We start from the raw sequence: 21167 nt of genomic DNA on the forward strand, positions 1-21167 counted from the left end.
TAGAGTGCAGCTCCCTGGCCAGTGGGAGGGGATGGGGAGGTGGGATTGACCCTTTGTCTGGGGTTCTCTAGGCCTGCAGGGGTGGGTGGAGGAGGATGTTCTTCTGGTAGAATCCTCAACGCCTCTATTGGGTCCCCAGCATCCAAAGCCTGAGGGAATAGGCACTGGGCCCTACCCCGCCCCTGCCAGTCCCCTTTCCCCAACCCCCTTCCCCTTCTCTCTTTGTTCCTCACTTAATGTATTCCTCTGGGCGATTGGCAGAGAACAAAGGAGGCAGCCTGGGAAACCGGGGCCTTCTCTGACCTCTTCTGTCAGGCACCTGTCATGAGCCACAGGGACCCCCGTGTGTTGGCATTCATGTCGGCATATGTCGTCTTCCTCCCCCACCCTTCTCACTTGCGCATGCACGTGCGCGCACACACACGCACGCACACACAGACACTCAATGGGCTGGAGCTTTCTATAAAGAGGCTGGGTGGCCGGTTCCCATTAAAGAAAGAAAAACCACAAGGCTCAGCGTGGAGCCTAAAACCGAGCAGAGGAATCCAGATTGAGTTGCTTTGGCCTGAGCACATTTCCTTACATCCAGTTTGGCTGTCCTATCTGGAGATCCCGTGTTACAGCCCTCAGACTGAGAGTTTTACCAGGGGAAATGGATTTTGGCCTTAGAGGGATGCATAGGTTTGGGTGATTGGTTTTGGGAGCTGGGTGTCCTGACCTGCTCCCTTTCTTTTGTAGCTATGAAGATTTCTACCTCTCATGCTGCCTCAGCCACGGCGGCAAGGAGCTGTGCAGCCCCCTGCAGACCCGAAGAGCTCACTTCTCCAAGTACCTCTTCCACCTCATCATCTGGGACCAGCAGTAAGCCCTTCCCCCAGGCTCCAGTGCCCAGGTCACTGCAGACCTGCTCAGCCTCTGAAATATCCCTGGGGCCAGATAACTAGTCCAGGACAAATGATAAAACCAGTCTTCCTTGTTAACCCTAACTGGACAAGTCATTCAACCTCTTGAGTCTCCACTTCCCTGACTCCTTTTTTTTTTTTTTTTTTTTTTGAGAGGGAGCCTCGCTTTGTTGCCCAAGCTGGAGTGCAGTAGTGCGATCTCGGCTCACTGCAAGCTCCGCCTCCCAGGTTCACACCATTCTCCTGCTTCAGCCTCCAGAGTAGCTGGGACTACAGGCGCCCGCCACCACGCCCAGCTAAATTTTTGTATTTTTAGCAGAGATAGGGTTTCCATGTGTTAGCTAGGATGGTCTCGATCTCCTGACCTCGTGATCCGCCCGCCTCGGCCTCCCAAAGTGCTGGGATTACAGGCATGAGCTGCCGCGCCTGGCCTCCACTTCTCTGACTCTTAAAGGAGCCAAGTATAATTACCACCTCTCAAGTTCTCATGAGGATCCAATGAGAAGTATCTATAAAGGCTCTTTGTAAACCATAAAAAACATATAAATGTTGGTTGTTAATTTTAATAATACTTTATTTTTTGATCTTGTCTCCCTTAAAGAGTTTAAGTAGTTGGAGGGCTTCTCATCCTCTCCCTTCTTCCCTCAGTTCCTGTAGACTATGGCGAGGAGACTGTGCTTTTCCCTTTATATATAGAGAAGGGAGGGTTGTCTAGAGAAAGAATATTGAGCTTGGATTCCCAGGAGTAAGCCTCTATTTCTAGCTCTGTCTCAAATACTACTTTCTCTCTATTCTTTCTGTGCCTCATTTTCTCAAACTGAGAAATGGGGACATTTGTTTCACTCAGAGGCAGTTATGGCATCAAAATGAGATAGGTGGGTTATAAATATAAATATGAAACCAAAAGCACAAGGTGGTATTAATCACCACATGTAAACAATAATTTGGTGTTAGGAAGGTAGGCGTCAGCCAAGCAAAGCAGGAAGGAAATGGAGGAGAGGGTGCCTTGCTTGAATGGGGGCACTGCAGGGGTTTTCCTGCCCTGTGCCTCGTCTGTGCTATGCTCTACCTTCCTTCCAGTCAGTCAGAAAATCCCCTGTTTGCTGCCCCCAGCTTTGCTTCCCCACACTGACTATATTAGAGTCCTCATTTGCAGAGCAGCACTGCAAGCTAAGTATTTGGAGCACAGATTAAAGAGACTGAGGGAGGGTCCTGGGGAGGCCGAGGATGCAAAATAGGTAGATGAAGAATCTGGAGATGCTGGAAGAGGTGGGTCCTTTTACAGATGGACGACTGGGAAAAGGGACCCTTTCTCATGCCCTTCACACTTAGGTAATTCTTAGAGCAATAAAGGTGTATATGGCTGGGCACGATGGCTCACACCTGTAGTCGCTGCAGTTTGGGAGGCCAAGGCGGGACGATCACTTGAGCTCAGGAATTTGAGACCAGCCTGGGCAACACAAAGAGGCCTTATCTCTACTAAAAAAATATTTTAAATGAGCCGAGTGTGGTGGCATGCATCTGTAATCCTAGCTACTTAAGAGGCTGAGGTGGGAGAGTCACTTGAGCCTGGGAGGTGGAGGCTGCAGTGAGCCATGATCACACCACTGCACTGTAGCCTGGGCAACAGAGTGAGACCCTATCTTAAAAAAAAAAAAAAAAAGCACACAGGGTGTGTATTAAAAGTCCTTAAGCAAACAACTGCCAGGACAGGAGAAACTCCTTGCGGGCAGAGGATAGCTGCATTAAATGGCCCTCGAGTTCCACCATTCCCTTGGGATTTTTTGGTCACAATTCCTGCTGCTGTCAAGAGAAGGGGTACCAGCCTGGGCAACAAGGGAGACCCAATCTCTACAAAAAATACAAAAAATTAGCCGAGTGTGGTGGCATACACCTGCGGTCCCAGCTACTTAGGAGGCTGAAGTGGGAGAATCACTTGAGCCTGGGAGGTCAAGGCTGCAGTGAGCATCCAGCCTCGGCAACAGAGCGAGACCCTGTCTCAAAAAAAAAAAAAAAAAAAATGGGGTGCTGTACAGTGTTCTGGCCCAGGAGGACTTTAAAAAATTGGGCTTAAATCCTTTTTTCATACAGTATCAGAGGTAGAGAGGCAGCCCAGCCTGCCCCATGAGTTTCATTTTGTTCCCTGAGATCCCTACCTTGAATTTTAAAGGGCCAGTCCCCTGCCTAGAGCCTTGTGAAGGGCATTATCTTGCGCTGCCCATCCAGATGCCCCGAATGAGACTTCTTGGCCCTTCATGGTCAAGACCAGGACATTTGGGGGAAGGCGTGCCAGCGTTCTGAGGACAGGCTTTGGGCCAGTCATTCTCTCCTTCCTATCGTAGTTGCAGCCTCCGGCAGGTCTTTCAACCTAGAATGGTGGCGATAATAGGGCCTACTCTACAGGATTGTTTGAGGAGCAGTTAGGACACTGTAAATAAAGTACTTGGCACAGGCTTCTTAGCTGGGGAGCCCTCTTGGTTTCGGTTTCTCTGTTCCAAGTGACTGACAAACTGGCTGATACATGGGGATACGTGCGCATGAAAATACTATCTGTATAAGCCAGTGCCAGTGCAGTAACCACAGCGTCACATAGCAAAAAGTACACAGTGTGCACACACATCATGCAAGTGAAGCTATGTTCCCCTTTTCCCTGATGAGAAACTGAGGCACAGAGATGGGAGTTAAGTTGCCCAGGATTGTGAGTGGCGGAACCAGGACTAGAGCCAACCAGCATATTCCAGGAATCCTTCCTGGAGGAGGCAGCCTGTGTGATATGATGTTGAATGGGCTGCAGGAAGGAGAGGGGTTTCTCAGGGAGGAAGGTAAGGGCCACAGCCAACGTAATGATTATCCTGACCAGCCCTGGGTGAAGGTCTGTGGGAGAGGTTGTGGAATACCAGATATACCCAAGGACTGAAGGGAAGAGGGCCTTGGCTCACTCTGGTTTCACTCATAAAGTCTTCTCACTCCCCTTTTCCTTAAGACATGAAGCTGGAAGCTTCTTCCTTGGGTGAAAAGAAAGGGCTCAGGACCAGCTCCCTCTCCCCTTTGCTATGGGGTCAGCTGATTCTCTGCCCCACTGTAGCGGTCCAGGGATCAGCTAACTCTCAAAATAGGCTCAGCAGCCATGCTTTGTCACCTCTAGCCAAGCCCTGGCCTGGCATGTCTGCTGGCTGCTGGAGGGGCCCTAATTATAGCTGTGGGCCCCCAGGGTAGAGGCAGCTGGGACAGAGCAGGGCTCTGCCAGTCTGTGGTGGGCTGGAGGGAGTGCCTCACTTAGGTGGAGATTCCTCTGGAGGACAGCGGTGGAGACAGGCTGCTTTATCATGAAGCAGCTAACCTTGGGGGTGGCCGCCCTGCCTCTGTGCCCTCTGGCATAGAAGTTGCTGGGCCCTGGGCTGGCCAGGAGGGTGTGACAGTATGGACTTTGGCCCAGGGACAGCTTCCCTGAAAGGTAACGTGGGTCCTCCCTGCCTTTCCACAGCTCCCCTCCCCTGTGTACTTCACCCCACCCAGCAGTTCCTTATCCTGAGCTTAGAGGGAGTGGCTAGGTGTGATTCAGACTGAGAGACCTGGAGAGAACTTATGGGCTTGAATAGTGGTGGGGCTTATGTGTCTCAGTTCTCTTGGCCCTGCCATTGGCTTTCTCACCACTGGGGGACTTGGAGAAACCCCTCCTCTTTGTCCCTTTGGCTTTGAATCTGTTTGGGAGTGGGGATGAGAAAAACCTATCGTGTGTCCCTGGGGCTGGGTGAAGGGGACTCCTGTGAGGACAAGTGAGAGGGCTGTGGGGGAGGGTGAACCGAGGGCAGAGAACATGGTGCTTCTTCCTGGTGGCTCTCAGCAGCAAGAAGTGGGGGAGGGATGGGGACTGTCAAATGGAAAAGGAGGACAAAAGGAGTAGCTTTGTGGATGCTCTGCAGAAATTCTAAAACAAGGAAAGGAGCAAGACTGACAACATGGGACGTGTCATCACCTGAACTCTGAGGTGGCTGTGCTAAGCAAGTTCTGTCCAGGCACCATGGGTAGCCTCAAAATCAGGATGTTTGCCTCACTCTACTGCAAAGCTCCAAGGACACCACATTGTGCTTCTGGGAACATCCAGTGGGGGTTTCGCCTAGTTTGGGACCTCTCCTGGTTCTGCAGGAGGAGGGCTTCCTCAGGGAGTGTGTCTGAACCCCGAGAGGGAGGCTGTAGCCTCAGCCTCAGCCTCAGCCTGACTTCCTGGGCCACCTGTTGCTTGAAGCCACAGGAGTGGCCCCTCCTAATCTGACTTCCTGTCCTCCATAGGATCTGCTTCCCAGTGCAGGTGAACCGGCTGCCTCGGGAGACACTGCTGTGTGCCACTCTCTATGCTCTGCCCATCCCCCCACCGGGGAGCTCCTCGGAGGCCAACAAGCAGCGGCGGGTGCCTGAAGCCCTGGGCTGGGTCACTACCCCACTCTTCAACTTCAGGCAGTATGTGAGCCCCAGGGTACAGCTTCTTGGCCTTGGAAGGGGAGGAGGGGGACAGAGAAAGGGGCCTGGCTGCTGCACTGGCCAGTGCACCTTGGGAGAGTTGGCCATATGGGGCTCACTGGTGAAGTCCAGAGGATCCCCAAGCACAGAACTGGTGGCCAGGACTATTGATGTAACCAAGAGCCACTGAGTGGTTCTGGTGGCACAGGACCATGTTGAGGATACATGGAAAAGCAATGCTTGGGTAATAGATCATCCGGTTTTGTCATTGGAAGAACCTTAGAGGTCATCTAGCCCAGCCTCCCCACCTCACGAAGACATCCCTGCCACCAAGTCATCCAGACCACGGTGTGGTTAGCTCACAAGTCCTCTTGGAGGGCGTGAGCTTTTACAGGACTTGGTAGAAGGAAGAGGCTATGGTGTATGGGGAGAATGAGAGAGGGGAGTTGGATGGTGGCTTCAAACAGAAAAGGCAGATTTTTGGATTGGGGGAGCAGGAGAAATAATCTCTGCTTAGCCATTTTAGCGGCTCTTCCCACTCTCCCTCCTTCTTAGGGTCCTGACCTGTGGCCGGAAGCTTTTGGGTTTATGGCCAGCAACACAGGAAAACCCCAGTGCCCGCTGGAGTGCACCTAATTTCCACCAGCCAGACAGTGTCATCCTGCAGGTGAGGCTTTAGCCCTTCCCTCCCACTCACCAGCAAGACCATTCCAGTCAACTCTACGTTTTTCTCCTGGAGATTTGGGCTGGGACAGCAGGAGAGAGTGCTAGAACTTCAAGCATGGGAGGATGATGTGACTGAAGCAACTGAGGGAATATGGTTAGATGCGGATTGTGAGGTGAGCTGTAGGGTATCCATCTCCCATCTCCTGGAGGTTAAATTGATTTCGCGGAGCCTGAAGATGGGATCTGAGACCCTCTGCATTCAGAGCTCAGCTTCTGAGTCCCTTGTATTGAATCTTCATACTTCTAAGTCTGATCAAACCTGACCTGTGCCCTCTTGGGGCCTGAGGGGACACCTTTCCCCCTGCCAGTGACTCAGTGCTTTGGCAGGATGGACCTATTCTCCAGGGAGAAGACGAGGAGCTGGTCATGCCCAAGGTGTAGTTCTCAGTTCCCAGCTTCCCCTTCTTGTGGTTATGGGATACTTTGGTATGGAGTATGAATGTTGACATAGAATGAAAGCTCCCTGAGGCAGGTTTTTTTTTTTTTTTTTTTTTTTTGAGACAGGATCTCTGTCACCCGGGCTGGAATGCAATGGCACAATCTTGGCTCACTGCAACCTCTGCCTCCCAGGCACAAATCATCCTCCCACTTCAGCCTCCCGACTAGATGAGACTACAGGCGCACACCACCACGCCTGGCTAATTTTTGTCTGTCTTATTTACTACTTTATGCCCAGACTCTAGAAAATGCCTGGCACATGTTAGGATTCAATAGATATTTGTTGAACAAGGCTGGGTGCGGTGGCTCACACCTGTAATCCTAGCACTTTGGGAGGCTGAGGTGGGGGGATCACTTGAGGTCAGGAGTTCGAGACCAACCTGGCCAAAATGGGGATACCCTGTCTCTACTAGAAATACAAAAATTAGCTGGGTGTGGTGGTGTCTGCCTGTAATCCCAGGTACTCAGGAAGCTGAGGCATGAGAAGCACTTGAACCCGGGAGGCAGAGGTTGCAGTGAGCTGAGATCACACACCTGCACTCCAGCCTGGGTGACAGAGCAAGACTCTGTCTCAAGATAAATAAATAAATGAATAAATAAATGAGCTTGTTGAATGAAAGAAAGTAGACATCCTTTGGAGACTTGGCTCACTCAGCTCTGATACTTTAGTAGGATGAACATCTGGTGGCATAGAGTAGGGACCCAGTGTCCCAGGGCCTTCTCCCAGTGTGTGGTCTTGCCTCCCCTCTGGCAGCAGTGTCCTCTGGCACCCCATGGAAGGCTCCCCAGACTCAGCCTGGATGCACCCCGTGTTTCAGCTGGGTGACACCTCTGTTCAGAGTTCTGGCTGGGGCTTGTCCCCTCACCCTTCACCAAGGTGCATCTCCACCGAACCTCTTCCTCACATGTCCATTCTTTTTCTCTTTATGTTTCCCTCTCATTTTTTGCTGAGAGTTATAGCTGGAAAGGACTTTAGAGATCACCAAGTCTAACTGGGCTATTTTACAAAGAACCTGAGGGAAAGTGAGGGAGGGACAAGGCTGGAATGCTGGGGTGAGAGAAAGAAGCTGGGAGTCCACACACGCTGCCTGTTTTCTCTCCTCACATCACTGATCTCATCCCCCAGATTGACTTCCCCACCTCGGCCTTTGACATCAAGTTCACCAGCCCCCCTGGAGACAAGTTCAGCCCCCGCTATGAGTTTGGCAGCCTCCGGGAAGAAGACCAGCGCAAGCTTAAAGACATCATGCAGAAGCAGTCCTTGTACTGGTGAGACCCGGGCCCCCACTGAATCTGTCAGGATTCATCTGACCTCCCAGCATTGAGTCTCTGTCCTCCTGCTTTGGGAGTGGAGGTGGGAAGGGGTGGGCGTTGCCACCTCAGCAGGAAGTGGAGGCAGCCCCCAGGCCTTTCTCCATCAGCTGACACTAGGAAAAGTGGAGAGGTCAAGGTCAGGAAATTAGATCTGAGAATACCCAAGTCCCCACCCCAGGGACTTGGTCCACACTCAGCTACCCAGGAGGACCAGAGCTCTGCCCCACATCCCAGATGTGCTGTCTACTACCTTCTGTCCACTGGGGCAGCTGGCCTCACCACCCTGCCCCCACCTCTTGCTCTCACCTCCTGCCCCTTCCACACCAACAGCCTTTGAATTTTTCTGGCCCTGTCACTTTCCAAAAAGGATCAGGTGTCAAGGCAAGCTGGCAGCTCTCGGGTAAGCGAGTCCAGGCTGATCTCATCCTTGGGGCTGCTGCTTTCACAGGATTGGAGAAGGAGGGGGTGAGAATAGAACTGGAGGAGCTGGAGGGACCTGGTTCCGCTGCCTGCTCTCTGTTTACCTCTCTGGCTCCTGCGCAGCCCTGTGCGTGTGTTGTGTGTGGGGGGGCAAGAGAGAGATGGGGCTCATCTCTGTCCCTGATGTCCACCCCAAGTAGCTGGAGTAGCTGAGTGACCACAGACCTCCCTTCCCCCACTCTGCCGACTACACTTCATTAGCCCCTCAGCTGCCTTCTCCCATTAGACACCTGATCTCAGGCAAGGCCCAATTAGCTGCAGGTCCTTGAAAGCCGACAGCTGGTCCCTGGAGGCCCCAGGAGGCCTCTCAGCAGCCCAGACCCTGGTGTTGGGGGACCACTGCCCTCTGGTGGTTCTACTTGAGCGTGGTGCCCTCAGGGCATCCGCAGGAGGGGTAACAGATTCGGTGCCCTTGGCCCATGCAGTCTCCATCCAAGGTGTCCCTGAGTTGGGATCAAAGATAGGATTTGGGCTCTGGTTCCCGAACTTTGATTCATATTGGAATCACCTGGTGATCTGTGGCATGGACCGATGCCTGGCTTCCCCAGCCATTTGGACTTAACTGGTATCAGGTGTGACCCAGGCATGGCGAGGGGGTTCACCCAGCCCCTCAAGTGGCTGTCATATGCAGCAAAGCTTGGGGAACCACTGAATTGCAGTGTGTGCAGCACTCCCTTGAGGTTAAGGGCTGCACCCCCTGGCTGACGCTGTTCTCTCCCACTGCCCCCTACCCTCCCACCACCTTCTCCTTTCCGTGTGCCTGCCAGGCTCACTGATGCTGACAAGAAGCGCCTGTGGGAGAAGCGATATTACTGCCACTCCGAGGTGAGCTCTCTCCCCTTGGTGCTCGCCAGCGCCCCCAGCTGGGAGTGGGCTTGCCTGCCTGACATCTATGCTCTCCTGGAGCAGTGGACCCACATGAACCACCAGGATGCCCTGGGGCTCCTGCATGCCACGTGAGTTGTAACATCCGCCTTTTCTGACCATGTGTCCTTGTAGAAGCCAGGGCACGACACTGCCCATCACTGATCTGAGCCAGTCCTGGGGAAAATGGTAAAGTGGGTGTGGATATTCAGGGATTTTCCATTTCTCCTTTTTGCTTTTTCTTTCTCATTTTCCCCCCCAATGTTATATTGTCATTTTTCAAACATACAACAAAATTGAAAATTGTACAGTGAATACCCATGTGCCTACCACCTAGATTCTATCGTTAGCATTTGCTCTGTGTGCTGGATTGCATACATTTCATTTATCCATCTCTGTATCCATCCATCTATCCATCTTATTTTTTATGCTTTGTTATTTTATTTTATTTTTTGTTTGAGACAGGGTCTTGCTCTGTCACCCAGGCTGGAGTGCAGTGGCATGCATATGGCTCACTGCAGCCTCGACCTCCTGGGCTCAAGCACTCCTCCTGCCCCAGCCTCCAAGTAGCTGGAGCAACAAGTGCACACTGCACACCACCACACCTGACTAATTTTTAAAATTTTTTTGTAGAGATAAAGTCTCACTATGTTGCCCAGGCTGGTTTCGAACTCCTGGGTTCAAGCAATGCTCCCTCCTTGGCCTCCCAAAAATGCTGGGATTATAGGTGTGAGCTACCATGCCCAGCCTTTTTATACAGTTTGAAGTAAATTACAGACACCATTAAACTCCCTGCTTTGGCATGCACATCATTAACTAGAGCACCATGTTTGTTCTGTTTTTTTTTTTTTTTCTTTTGAGGCAACATTTATACATAAGCAAATACCCAAAGTTTACCTGTACATTGGCTGAGTTTTGACAAATGCATACACCTGTGTAACTGAACTCCTTATTACTTAGTTTTATTTTAACCATTGCCCATTCCCTCTTTCTCTTGAAGGGTTCCTTTGGGGCCCAAGCCTTCTAGTCTCAGATCTGTTAGGGCTGACTTTTCTAGAAGGTACCCAGGATTTCCTGCTTATTTCTCACCACTCTCAGTAATCAAAATGTACCTATTCATGTGATCTGCCTTAAGGAGTTTTTGAGCCAATGGTTTTGTTAATCTCTGCTAAACTAATTCTGCCAGGGTTTATTGGCTTATATAAAATTCTGTGATTTTCTGTTATTTGTGTGGTACATTTTGCATTAAAGGATGTTACCAAGACAAAATAATGCTTTTACCCACATCAGGGCCCTCCAATGGTGGGGATTTCTGGCACAGTGGGAGTCAAGGGAGAAATCTTTGGAGTAGGGTTGAGGACTTTGTCCCATTTTCTTTAAATCATCCAAGGAGTGAGAGTGGTTACCCAGTTGTTCCCCCATGGCTCAAGGTAGACTCTGACCATGAAGAAGGCTCGTTCCCAAGGGTTGCTATCCAGGGAAGGTGCTAAGGATTCTTCTAGTGACTGTGGCAGAATCTAGGGCCATTGCATTTTCTTTCTCCGTGCCTCTGAAGCCCAAGCGTGAGGGTGCTTGGCTCACAGCTGTTTCTCAATCTGCAGCTAGGTTGTCAGGGCAATGGGCTCTGTTTTGCAGCTTCCCGGACCAGGAGGTGCGTCGTATGGCTGTGCAGTGGATTGGCTCACTCTCAGATGCTGAGCTGCTGGACTACCTGCCCCAGCTGGTACAGGTGGGTGGATTGGTCCTCCCTCCAGTTTTGCTGGTCCCATCCCCAATATCCCAAGTGAGTCTGCATTCTGCCCCTTAGAAACCAGAGATCACGGCCGGGCGCGGTGGCTCAAGCCTGTAATCCCAGCACTTTGGGAGGCCGAGGCAGGCGGATCACGAGGTCAGGAGATCGAGACCATCCTGGCTAACATGGTGAAACCCCGTCTCTACTAAAAATACAAAAAATTAGCCGGGCGTGTTGGCGGGCACCTGTAGTCCCAGCTACTCGGGAGGCTGCGGCAGGAGAATGGCGGGAACCTGGGAGGCGGAGCTTGCAGTGAGCCGAGATTGCGCCACTGCACTCCAGCCTGGGGGACAGAGAAAGACTCCGTCTCAAAAAAAAAAAAGAAAAAGAAACCAGAGATCCCAGTGCAATAATAATAGGTGTAGGTTACAGGCAGTTAATGAAGCTTCATATTCTCTTTCTCCCTTTCTCCGAAACAGGCCCTGAAGTATGAGTGCTACCTGGACAGCCCGTTGGTGCGCTTCCTCCTGAAACGAGCTGTGTCTGACTTGAGAGTGACTCACTACTTCTTCTGGTAAAACTGCATGTAGAAAAGTGGGAGGTAGCCCTGTGTCTTTCACGTAGGAGTATTTCACTCTTAGGCACGCAAGGGTGAGGAACTGGGTTGTCGGGGCTTCAGTATGTTGCTGAGTTACCCTGTGGCCTTGGACCAGCATCTTTTCCTCAGGGGTCTCAGCTCACTCCCCTGTAACATGGTGAGGATTATGTTATCCTATCTCTCCTCTACCCACACATGGCAGAAATAGAAAGGAGAAACAAGATGCAGAGGGGCTGTGCACTCTACTTAAAGTCAGAGTGAGTGCACAGACTGGGGTATGGGCACAGGTGAGCATCTCCATATAAGCCATACATACAGAGTGTATTTTCCCTCCCGAGTTCAGGGTGGGTTTTGCAGTGAGTTGGAGCTGGGCCTGACTGTGTCTCCCCCTGTACCCTTGCCTTTGATCCCTGGAGTGCCCCGACTCCCGACTCCCTCTGTCTTGCAGGTTGCTAAAGGACGGCCTCAAGGACTCTCAGTTCAGCATCCGCTACCAGTATCTGCTGGCAGCCTTACTGTGCTGCTGTGGCAAGGGGCTGAGAGAGGAGTTTAACCGCCAGTGCTGGCTTGTCAATGCCCTGGCCAAACTGGCCCAGCAGGTCCGAGAGGCAGCCCCATCTGCAAGACAGGTTAGTGGGGTGAGGCTGCCTCTACCCATTTCTCATCCAGGGCTTTGGCAGCCAGTTTCTTCTTAGGAATCCTGAACAACAAGATTCCACGTGATGATTTTTGATTTTGGAGCTGGGAGCAGATGACTCTGGAACCTGTAGGCCGTAAACGGGCAGTCCACAAGCTGGATACAGCCCGTGGATGTGTGTGTTTGTCCTGTAAAATATTGAAATTTATTTAGCTGTTTGTTTTAAAGGCTAAGCACAGTTGTGTAAGTTGTTCACTGCACAAGAGCACTCAGCCAGAAGGGGCAAGTGAGGGCTGAAATCCAGCCATGTTTTGTTCACCATGCTGTGACCCACGGCTCAGGCCTGATGCTACCCAGAGAGGACACCTTTATCTGTTTGTACGAAGGCATTATAACCAGCCAGCAGCGTTCCTGGTTAATGACATTTAAAAATTGAGAGATTTTGTATCAACATCCAGATTATTAGCTTTTCTTGGCAGAAGCCTAAATAGCTCTTCCCCCTTGAGAGACAGCCTGCCCTCTCTGTGCACTGTGGCCTGCTTCATGCTGTTCTGCCATCTGCTCCCCTCTAGAGCTATTTGGTCTTGCTGTTAGTGTACTGTCCCAGGCTGGGGTGTAGGGGGTCCTCCTCCTTAAGGATCTTCTGGAGGGTGTCCGCACTTCTCAGGGGGTAGTTTTCATACCGACTACTACTGAGAACCCACCCCTGGGAGAGGTCTGGTTCTCAGTATGGACCCTCCATTTCACCCCTGCTGTACTCCTCCCCTTCTTTCCAGGGAATCCTCCGCATGGGCCTGGAGGAGGTGAAGCAGTTCTTTGCCCTCAATGGCTCGTGCCGCTTGCCACTCAGCCCCAGTCTGCTGGTTAAGGGAATCGTGCCCAGGGTGAGTGACTGGTAGATTTGGGACTCTCAGAGTGGGAGAGTTCAGTGGACGTGAGGTCCTCACTAACCAGGCACTCAAGGGCAAGGAGCTGAGTTGTCTGGGCGTCAGTACGTTGCTGACTTACCATGTGGTCTTGGCCTAGCATCTTTTCCTCAGGGGTCTCAGCTCACCCCCATGCAACATGGTGAGGATTATGTTATCCTGTCTCTCCTCTATCCACACATGGCAGAAATAGAAAGGAGAAACCAGATGCAGAGGGGCTGTGAACTCTACTTAAAGACAGAATGAGGGCACAGACTGGGGTATGGGCACAGGTGAGCATCGCCATATAAGCCATAAAATAAGAGAGAGATTAGGAAGAAAGGCATATCTGTGGCCTCTTCCCATTCCTAAATGTGTATGGACTTTTAGAAGCCTGACAGCTTGCAGGGTAGAGGAATTGGGTTGGAGGTTGGGCGGCTGGGCAGGTGTCTTTCTCTGATGATGTTGGAGATGAAGTCGGGGGGGTGGTGGTGATAGCAGCTGTCATTTACTGAGCACTCTCTGTGCCCGGCCCTGTTCTGAGTGCTTGATGTTGGTTATGGCATTTCATCTTCACAACTCTTAGGACGTTGGTACTATTGGGAGTCCCCTTTTACAGAGGAGTAAACTGAGGTGTAGATGGGACATGTGACTTACCAGAGGTCACACAACTAGTAAGTTGTGTGCAGAATGAACTAACAGGATGGGAGGTTAAGTGCTGGAGCTGAGGTCATAACAAACTGAATTGGGATGATGACTCTTTAACGAGAGAAGGAAGGAAATTGGGTTCCTGGGAAATCCGGAAGAAACAGTGAGCAGGTCTTGGGTGGACCCGGCAGCAGCAGGGAGGCAGCATCTTGGTCTGAAGTGGAGAGGTGGTTTTCCTTTCCTGGCACGGGCCACTCTGACCCTCATCACTATCCTTTTCACTGTGGCAGGACTGTTCCTACTTCAACTCCAATGCTGTCCCCCTCAAACTCTCCTTCCAAAATGTGGATCCCCTGGGTGAGAACATCCGTGTCATCTTCAAGGTGAGAATACTTAAGCCTGGTGGACCAGGGTGGGAGAGAGAAGGAGGCAGCCTAGAGTGGCATTAAGTAGCCCCTGGGTTGTTCTCTTCCCACTGTTCCATGCTGTCTTAATGTAGGAAAGACGACTCTGCATGGCCCCAGAGGCCTAAGAACAGAGTGTTAGGTATAGGGAGGCAACTGGCAGCTCAATATCCTGAAGTGCTTTCTAGGAGGCAGAGCTCCCTCAACAATGGGTTGGGTAAGGTGGTGATCCGCTTGTCCCTCGGGTATTCAGGCAGAGGCTGAATGCCATATGACAGGGCTGCTGAAGAGGAAATTAATATATCAGGTGCAGGTCCAACTAGATGAACCCTAAGGTCCCTTCTAACTCTGATGTATCCACAATTCTGAGAAGTAAATGATAGTCTCAGAGCATATAATCTAATGGGGGAGACAAAATACATGCATGTGACTTAGTAACTTATATATTTGCTATGCGCAAGTTCCAAATCCAAAGTGTAAACGTTCAAGTTTAAAAAAGGCCTGATGGCCTGGGTGTGGTGCCTCATGCCTATAATCCCAGCACTTTGGGAGGCTGAGGCATGCAGATCATTTGACGTCAGGAGTTTGAGACCAGCCTGGCCAAGATGGTGAGACCCCATCTCTACTAAAAATATATATATAAAAAAATTAGCTGGGCGTGGTGGCAGGCACCTGTAATTCCAGCTACTTGGGAGGCTGAGGCATGAGAATCACTTGAACCTGGGAGGCAGAGGTTGCAGTGAGCCGAGATCGTGCCACTGCACTCCAGCCTGGGTGACAAAGTGAGACATTGTCTCAAAAAAAAAAAAAGGCCCGATGGTCAGAGGGGCTGCATGCAGAAGCAGACCGTGGATTTAATTCAGATGGGGCCATGGGATTGAGGGACAAGCTGGAACAACACATGGGCAAACTGGAAGCTTCCCGGGCCATCTTTGACCTGGTGTGAGCTGAGTGAGTACGTCAGGGGTCTGAGGCTGGGGAACTCCCTGTCACTGTTAGTTTAGGGCCAAAGTTGAGCACTTGGGAGACCTGAGAGCTGGGGAGGCAGTGGAGATTGGATCTGGTCACTTTCTCCATCCATCCAGTGTGGGGACGACCTTCGCCAGGACATGCTAACGCTGCAGATGATTCGCATCATGAGCAAGATCTGGGTCCAGGAGGGGCTGGACATGCGCATGGTCATCTTCCGCTGCTTCTCCACTGGCCGGGGCAGAGGTCAGTTGGGAGTAGGGGTGAGGGTGGAGGCGGGGACCCCTTTGCTTATTGTCCTCCTGCCCATTGCCAACACAAACTGTGTCCTCCTCCAGGAAAGTGAAAAGGGCAAGATTATTTCATGAGAAGCTGTGGGATAGCCTTAAAAGGGAGGCATGGGAGTATAAAGTAAAACAGACTTGGTGCCGTGACAGCCAAGCATATTGTGTAGACTTTGAATCCTGATTAAAACAAACCAGTTGTAAGGAAATAGTTTTTGGGCCAGGCATGGTAGCTCATGCCTGTAATCCCAGCACTTTGGGAAGCTGAGATGGGAGAATTGCTTGAGCTCAGGAATGTTTGAGACCAACCTAGATACCTCATCTCTAATAAAAATTATAAAAAATTAGCCAGGCCTAATGGCATGTGCCTGCAGTCCCAACTCCTCGGGAGGCTGAGGCAGATGGATCACTTGAGTCCAGGAATTCGAGGCTGCAGTAAGCCATGATGGTGCCACTGTACTTCAGACTAGATGACAGAGTGAGACCCTGTGTGAAAATATATATATAGAGAGAGAGAGAAGGAGAGAGACAGTTGGGGGAAATTTGAATATAGATTGAGTTAGATTAAAGAGTGATTGTTAATTTTTTGGATGTGACAATGGCTGGTGTCTTTGTTAATTACACTTGAAATATTTATGAGTGAAATAAAGTATCTGGGATTTGCTTTAAAATACTCCAACCAAGGTGGCAGGGAGTGGAGAAATAGGGTTGTGTGATTAGCAAACGATTAGCAAAATGTTGATAATTTTTGAAGCTGGGTGATAGTTACGTGTGAATTCATGATACCATTCTTTTTATTCTGATATATATTTTCAAATTCCCATAGTAAAAGCTAAAAACAAAGGGAGCAGCAGCTATGAACTGGAGAGACCAAAAAGTCACAGTATGGAATAGGAAATGTGGGAATGACCTTCCTTTCTATGGTTATTCTTTTCCTATTATTATCAGACTTAGTCCAAATGCCTTACAGCTTAATTTATAGGGAAGCATGAGCACAGTCCTTGTAGTCCTCTCTCTGCAGTGCCCTTCATTCTGGTCTGGAACATGACCCCCATTTCTCCCCTCACAGGGATGGTGGAGATGATCCCTAATGCTGAGACCCTGCGTAAGATCCAGGTGGAGCATGGGGTGACCGGCTCGTTTAAGGACCGGCCCCTGGCAGACTGGCTGCAGAAACACAACCCTGGGGAGGACGAGTATGAGAAGGTAGGGTTGTGGGTGAGGAGTGTGTCTGGTGTGTGTGTGCCTGATGCTGGCACACAGCTCTTTAACCACAAGACCCGCATTTGCTCAGAGAAGACAGCTCAGCTTTGTTGGTAGAAGGACCTACCCTTTCTTGGTTGACTGGTGCCTCCAAATATCTAGGGGTGACTCACTCAAATGCCTCTTGTAAGCTGGTTGAGAAAATCCCCTGATACTGGACTGAGAAACTTTCACTGAGTTCTCCTAGCAGATTAAGTCTTGGAGGAGGCGCCAGCTTTTGAGAGCCTATCTGTATCCCTCCCAGTTGTGGATCCTGTTCAAGTTCCCTTTTGTTCTCAGAGGGTTCGGTGGTACTTTCTAGAAGAAGAGTTGGTTGGAAGAGACTTTAGAGATCATTTTATGCCAGCCCCTTCTTTTCATAGCTGTGAATTAAGATTCACTCATTCATTCCTAGTTATGGAGCTGATGTGTGGCAAGGCTGTAACTCAAAGCTAGGATTGAGGTTAAATATGAGACAGAGACGAGTGAAAACAGGGCTGGCTGGTTCCTGATGAAAGAAGATTAGATTAGAAGTGGAGCTTTCCTGGGTGGTAGGGCCTTGGTAGCCTGCTAGGGTCCATGGCCTGTTCCCAGCCTCACAACTCTAGTCTCTGGGTTAATTAGGTTGAGGGAAGAAGGGACACTGGGAAGGAACAAATCACAATAACCAAACTCACAAGAGACTGGCTATAGCCAGAATGCTAATTCATATAATTTTAACTTCAAGGGACCCAAATACTGATTTATATTGATCAATGTACTTTATCCTGGAGGGAAAACCAGCATGGGCAGCCAAGGTGTAATCAGAACATTATTTAGTGAATGTGTAATTAGATGATCTTAAATGGCTTTCAGTGTTTGTGTTCCCCAGGGCTTAATTCCTGGCCTGCTGGGCCCTCTTTGCACTCTTCTTGTGCCAGCTCATCCTCTTATTACTTCAGCTACCACCTATATCATGATGACCTCCGAAGCCATTCCTCTAGCCCTCTTCGCTTCCTCCAGGTGGTTCTATAGCCACTTTCTTGCTGGACTTTTCCACCTATGTTTCACCCACGTCTCAAACTCTGCGTAGGCAAAACTGAGCCTGCTGTCTCTCCTTTGCCTGTTGAAACCTGCTTTTTGTGTTTGCTATTAGTCAATGGTGTGACTCTCTCTGTGCATTTACCCAAGCCAAAGCCACAGTCTTCCTGATGCTTCCCTCTATCTCACTTCTGTACCAAGCTCTGTTTATTCTTCTTTCCAGCTAGCTCTCAAATCTGTCCTCTTCTTCCTATTTTGTTACCGTTGATTTTGTTCAGCTCTTTGCTGTCGGTCCCCTGAACCACTGGAATGCCTCTCTTCCATCTAGAGCCAGCCTCTGCTTGATTTCAGAGGTGGTTTTTTTTTTTTGGTTTTTTTTTGAGACAGAGTTTTGCTCTTGTTGCCCAGGCTGGAGTGCAATGGCACAATCTTGGCTCGCTGCAACCTCCACCTCCTGGATTCAAGCGATTCTCCTGCCTCAGCCTCCCAAGTAGCTGGAATTATAGGCGCGCACCACCATGCCCAGCTAATTTTCGTATTTTTAGTAGAGAAGGGGTTTCACCGTGTTGGCCAGGCTGGTCGTGAACTCCTGACCTCAGGTGATCCACCCACCTCAGCCTCCCAAAGTGCTGGGATTACAGGCATGAGCCACAGTGCCCAGCTGTTTTTTTTTTTTTTTAAGTGCAGATAAGTCTTCAAAGCCTCCGTGTGTCCTAACAGATAGCATTGCACACAGAGCCATTTTATAATCCAGCCCTGCTGACTCCTGTAAGCCCATCCACTGCAACCTACCATCTTATGCTAACCTATGCTCCAGCTAGGCTACTAGCTGGATCATGCGGTGGGGCAGGGGGGGCTACTACTTTCATTTCTGCAGTACTGTAGGCAATAATATTTCCTTTACCTGGAGAGCCATTTCTTCCCTTCTCATTCCCCAAAACTCTGCCGCTCTATGCTGTACATTTCCAGGCCCTCTGCCCTTGGAGAAGAGTAATGATTTTTTTCCTTTCTACTACCGACCTCCCGTATACTTACTCTTTATACTAATATGCATTTTTCAGGTATTAAACACCCATATGCAGAGGCACTGTACTAGGTGCTGGAGTTTTGATTACTCCCTGCCAATGTAATCGTCACATATGTGTAAATGTATGGAAATAATACTAAATAATAATAAGTGCACAGACGAATGTACAAGAATATTATAAAAATAAATGTACAAAAGAATGTACGAGAATACACACAGAGAGAAACTAACTCTGCATGTTCATGTTTAATCTCAGTCTTTCAAAGATAGCTTCTCTGCCCTTCTAGCCTTTCTGCAAGAATAATGCTGGTAGTTTCTTTTTTTTCGAGGCAGGGTCTCACGCTGTCACCCAGGCTGGAATACAGTGGCACAATCACTGCAACCTCCACCTCCTGGGTTCATGTGATCCTCCTGACTCAGCCTCCCGAGTAGCTGGGACTACAGGCGTGTGCCACTATGCCCAGCTAATTTTTCTATTTTTTGTGGAGATGGGGTTTTGCCATGTTGCCCAGGCTGGTCTTGAACCCCTGGGTTCAAGAGATTCACCCACCTCAGCCTAACAAAGTGCTGGGATTACAGGCATCAGCCACCACTCCCAGCAATGCTGGTAGTTTCATTTGATGACTTCCAGAAGAAAGAAACTAGAGGTATTTTCTCTTGGCCACCTACTCAGCAAGAGAGTATCCCACACCCTCACATGAAACCCCTGAAATCAGGAGGCAGAGCGCCCCTTATAGAGTGAGACTTCTTGCCAGTAAGCGGCTAACACCCTGCATAACTTAGGGAGGTGAAAAGAGTTTAGTCATTTACCCACAGGCACACAGCTATTTTCTCAGCCAAAATAGGATTCATTTAAGGTAGAAAGAGCATCTGTGACAGGGAGAGGATTTGATAGAGATCCAGGTCAAGACTGGGAGTTACGTGTTATGCTCCTTATTAAGTGCTTTTATTCATTTATTTTACTTTCTTAGAAATAGTCTTTTTCTTCCAGAAGATGAATGCTGTGATTTCTTTACAACCTTTCCATTCTTAGTTTCTGGTGGATCCATCATCAGGTTGTAATTCGACAAGTAGCTGGGTGGGTGCATTCTGTGTGGAGCTAGTTTTGCAATAGGCCTTGTGAAACAGGCGAGAAGCTGTTAGGAGAACAGATCTCTAAACCCCATGGGACTGAAAGGACGAAGTCAGCACTGTATGAATGGAGGTGACGGTGCATCTGTAGGGGTTCGGAGGAGAAGTCAGTATGAGCTGGGAAGGTCTGGAAAGATATGAGACTTAAGGTCATTGAAGGATGATGGGTGGAAATTTATGGAAGGAGGCAAGGAGGGCAGGCATTCCGTATCTAGTAAGCTTTCCCTCATTCCTAATTTCATATTCCTACCTGTCTATGACGATCATTGGTCTCTGCTGATGTCTTTCCTGAGTTCTTAGGAATTCTACAAACCTCACGAAGAGGATTTTGAAGGCAGGAGTGGTCTATTTCCTCATTCCATGTAGTTTTTCTTTCTGGAAAGACAGATAAGGGGATGGATGTTGACCAGACAAAATAAGATGGAGTCAACCCCTCACCACTCCTCTCTTGCTTTAAACTCAGAAATATCTCTAACATATTTTACCAACTAGAGATGTCTCATTTTCAAGTGTAAAACACTCTCTAGACGTGTTAAGCTGCCTTGGCTCTTCTTTGGAGTTCAGTGACTTTAATTAGATTAGCATTTAGCTGTTACCAAGAACTCTGGAAATGGGAATTTTATTTGGGGCAGGAAGAAGGATGACAGAATTCTGAGCAGGGTCAGGAAGAGATTCTTAAGTTGGCTGCCTCAGTGGCTGTACTTAAGATCATCATGGCCAGTTGGGGAAGTTGTAAATGTCAGTCTTCCCATTTCTTAAGGTCCCCTGAGTCTGGGCTGATCAAGACTGGGCTCTTGGATCAGTCCACTGTCTTTCCAACCAATCTCCCTAGGAGAAAGAAAAGAGAAGATGGTATTCAGATGAAGTGGTGAAGATAAACATACATATAAACCTCCATCTTCTCCATAAGACATGGGAGATGTTTCTGTGTATAAGTGTGTAAGTTAGTACATGATGAAGGATGAACAGGCAGATGTGAGACACTGTTGGGGTTCACAGAAGAGAGAGAGGCCAGGGCTGGCTGAGTTCTGTCTGGCTGTGGCCCCTGGAGTCCTTCCAAGCCAGCTTTATGTCCTCTCCTCCCATCTGCCTTGACCCCTCCCAGGCTGTGGAGAACTTTATCTACTCCTGCGCTGGCTGCTGCGTGGCCACGTATGTCTTGGGCATCTGTGACCGACATAACGACAACATCATGCTGAAGACCACTGGTCACATGTTCCACATTGATTTTGGCCGCTTCCTGGGCCATGCCCAGATGTTTGGCAACATCAAGCGGTAAGTGATCTCCTGAAGCCAGGTTGTGAGTGAAGGGCAAGGAGGTGAGCAACAGTGGTTCAGAGCTGGGACACAAGCCCATGATGGAAGCAGCCAGGCCTCAGATCATGGTC

At 49.7% G+C, this 21167-nt stretch overlaps 1 protein-coding gene across 4 annotated transcripts in view; it reads left to right on the forward strand.

Annotated features, from left to right (window-relative positions):
• The window catches only part of PIK3C2B (phosphatidylinositol-4-phosphate 3-kinase catalytic subunit type 2 beta), a 72259-nt gene that overhangs the window by 39390 nt on the left and 11702 nt on the right, over window positions 1-21167 (forward strand). For all 4 annotated transcript variants that reach the window (XR_009210751.1, XM_058430578.1, XM_032137155.2 and 1 more), the window contains 13 exons: window positions 739-861; window positions 5193-5360; window positions 5916-6027; window positions 7651-7793; window positions 9086-9274; window positions 10818-10911; window positions 11394-11488; window positions 11961-12141; window positions 12926-13033; window positions 13993-14085; window positions 15192-15321; window positions 16429-16565; window positions 20885-21054. Coding sequence is in view for 3 of the 4 variants with exons in the window: in XM_058430578.1 (XP_058286561.1) it covers window positions 739-861; window positions 5193-5360; window positions 5916-6027; window positions 7651-7793; window positions 9086-9274; window positions 10818-10911; window positions 11394-11488; window positions 11961-12141; window positions 12926-13033; window positions 13993-14085; window positions 15192-15321; window positions 16429-16565; window positions 20885-21054 (1743 nt within the window). In the remaining variant the exon portion in view is untranslated. The remainder of the gene's footprint in view (window positions 1-738; window positions 862-5192; window positions 5361-5915; window positions 6028-7650; window positions 7794-9085; window positions 9275-10817; window positions 10912-11393; window positions 11489-11960; window positions 12142-12925; window positions 13034-13992; window positions 14086-15191; window positions 15322-16428; window positions 16566-20884; window positions 21055-21167) is intronic.

This window comes from Hylobates moloch, unplaced genomic scaffold (genome assembly GCF_009828535.3).
Source record: "Hylobates moloch isolate HMO894 unplaced genomic scaffold, HMol_V3 SCAFFOLD_18, whole genome shotgun sequence".
NCBI classification, from domain to species: Eukaryota; Metazoa; Chordata; class Mammalia; order Primates; family Hylobatidae; genus Hylobates; species Hylobates moloch.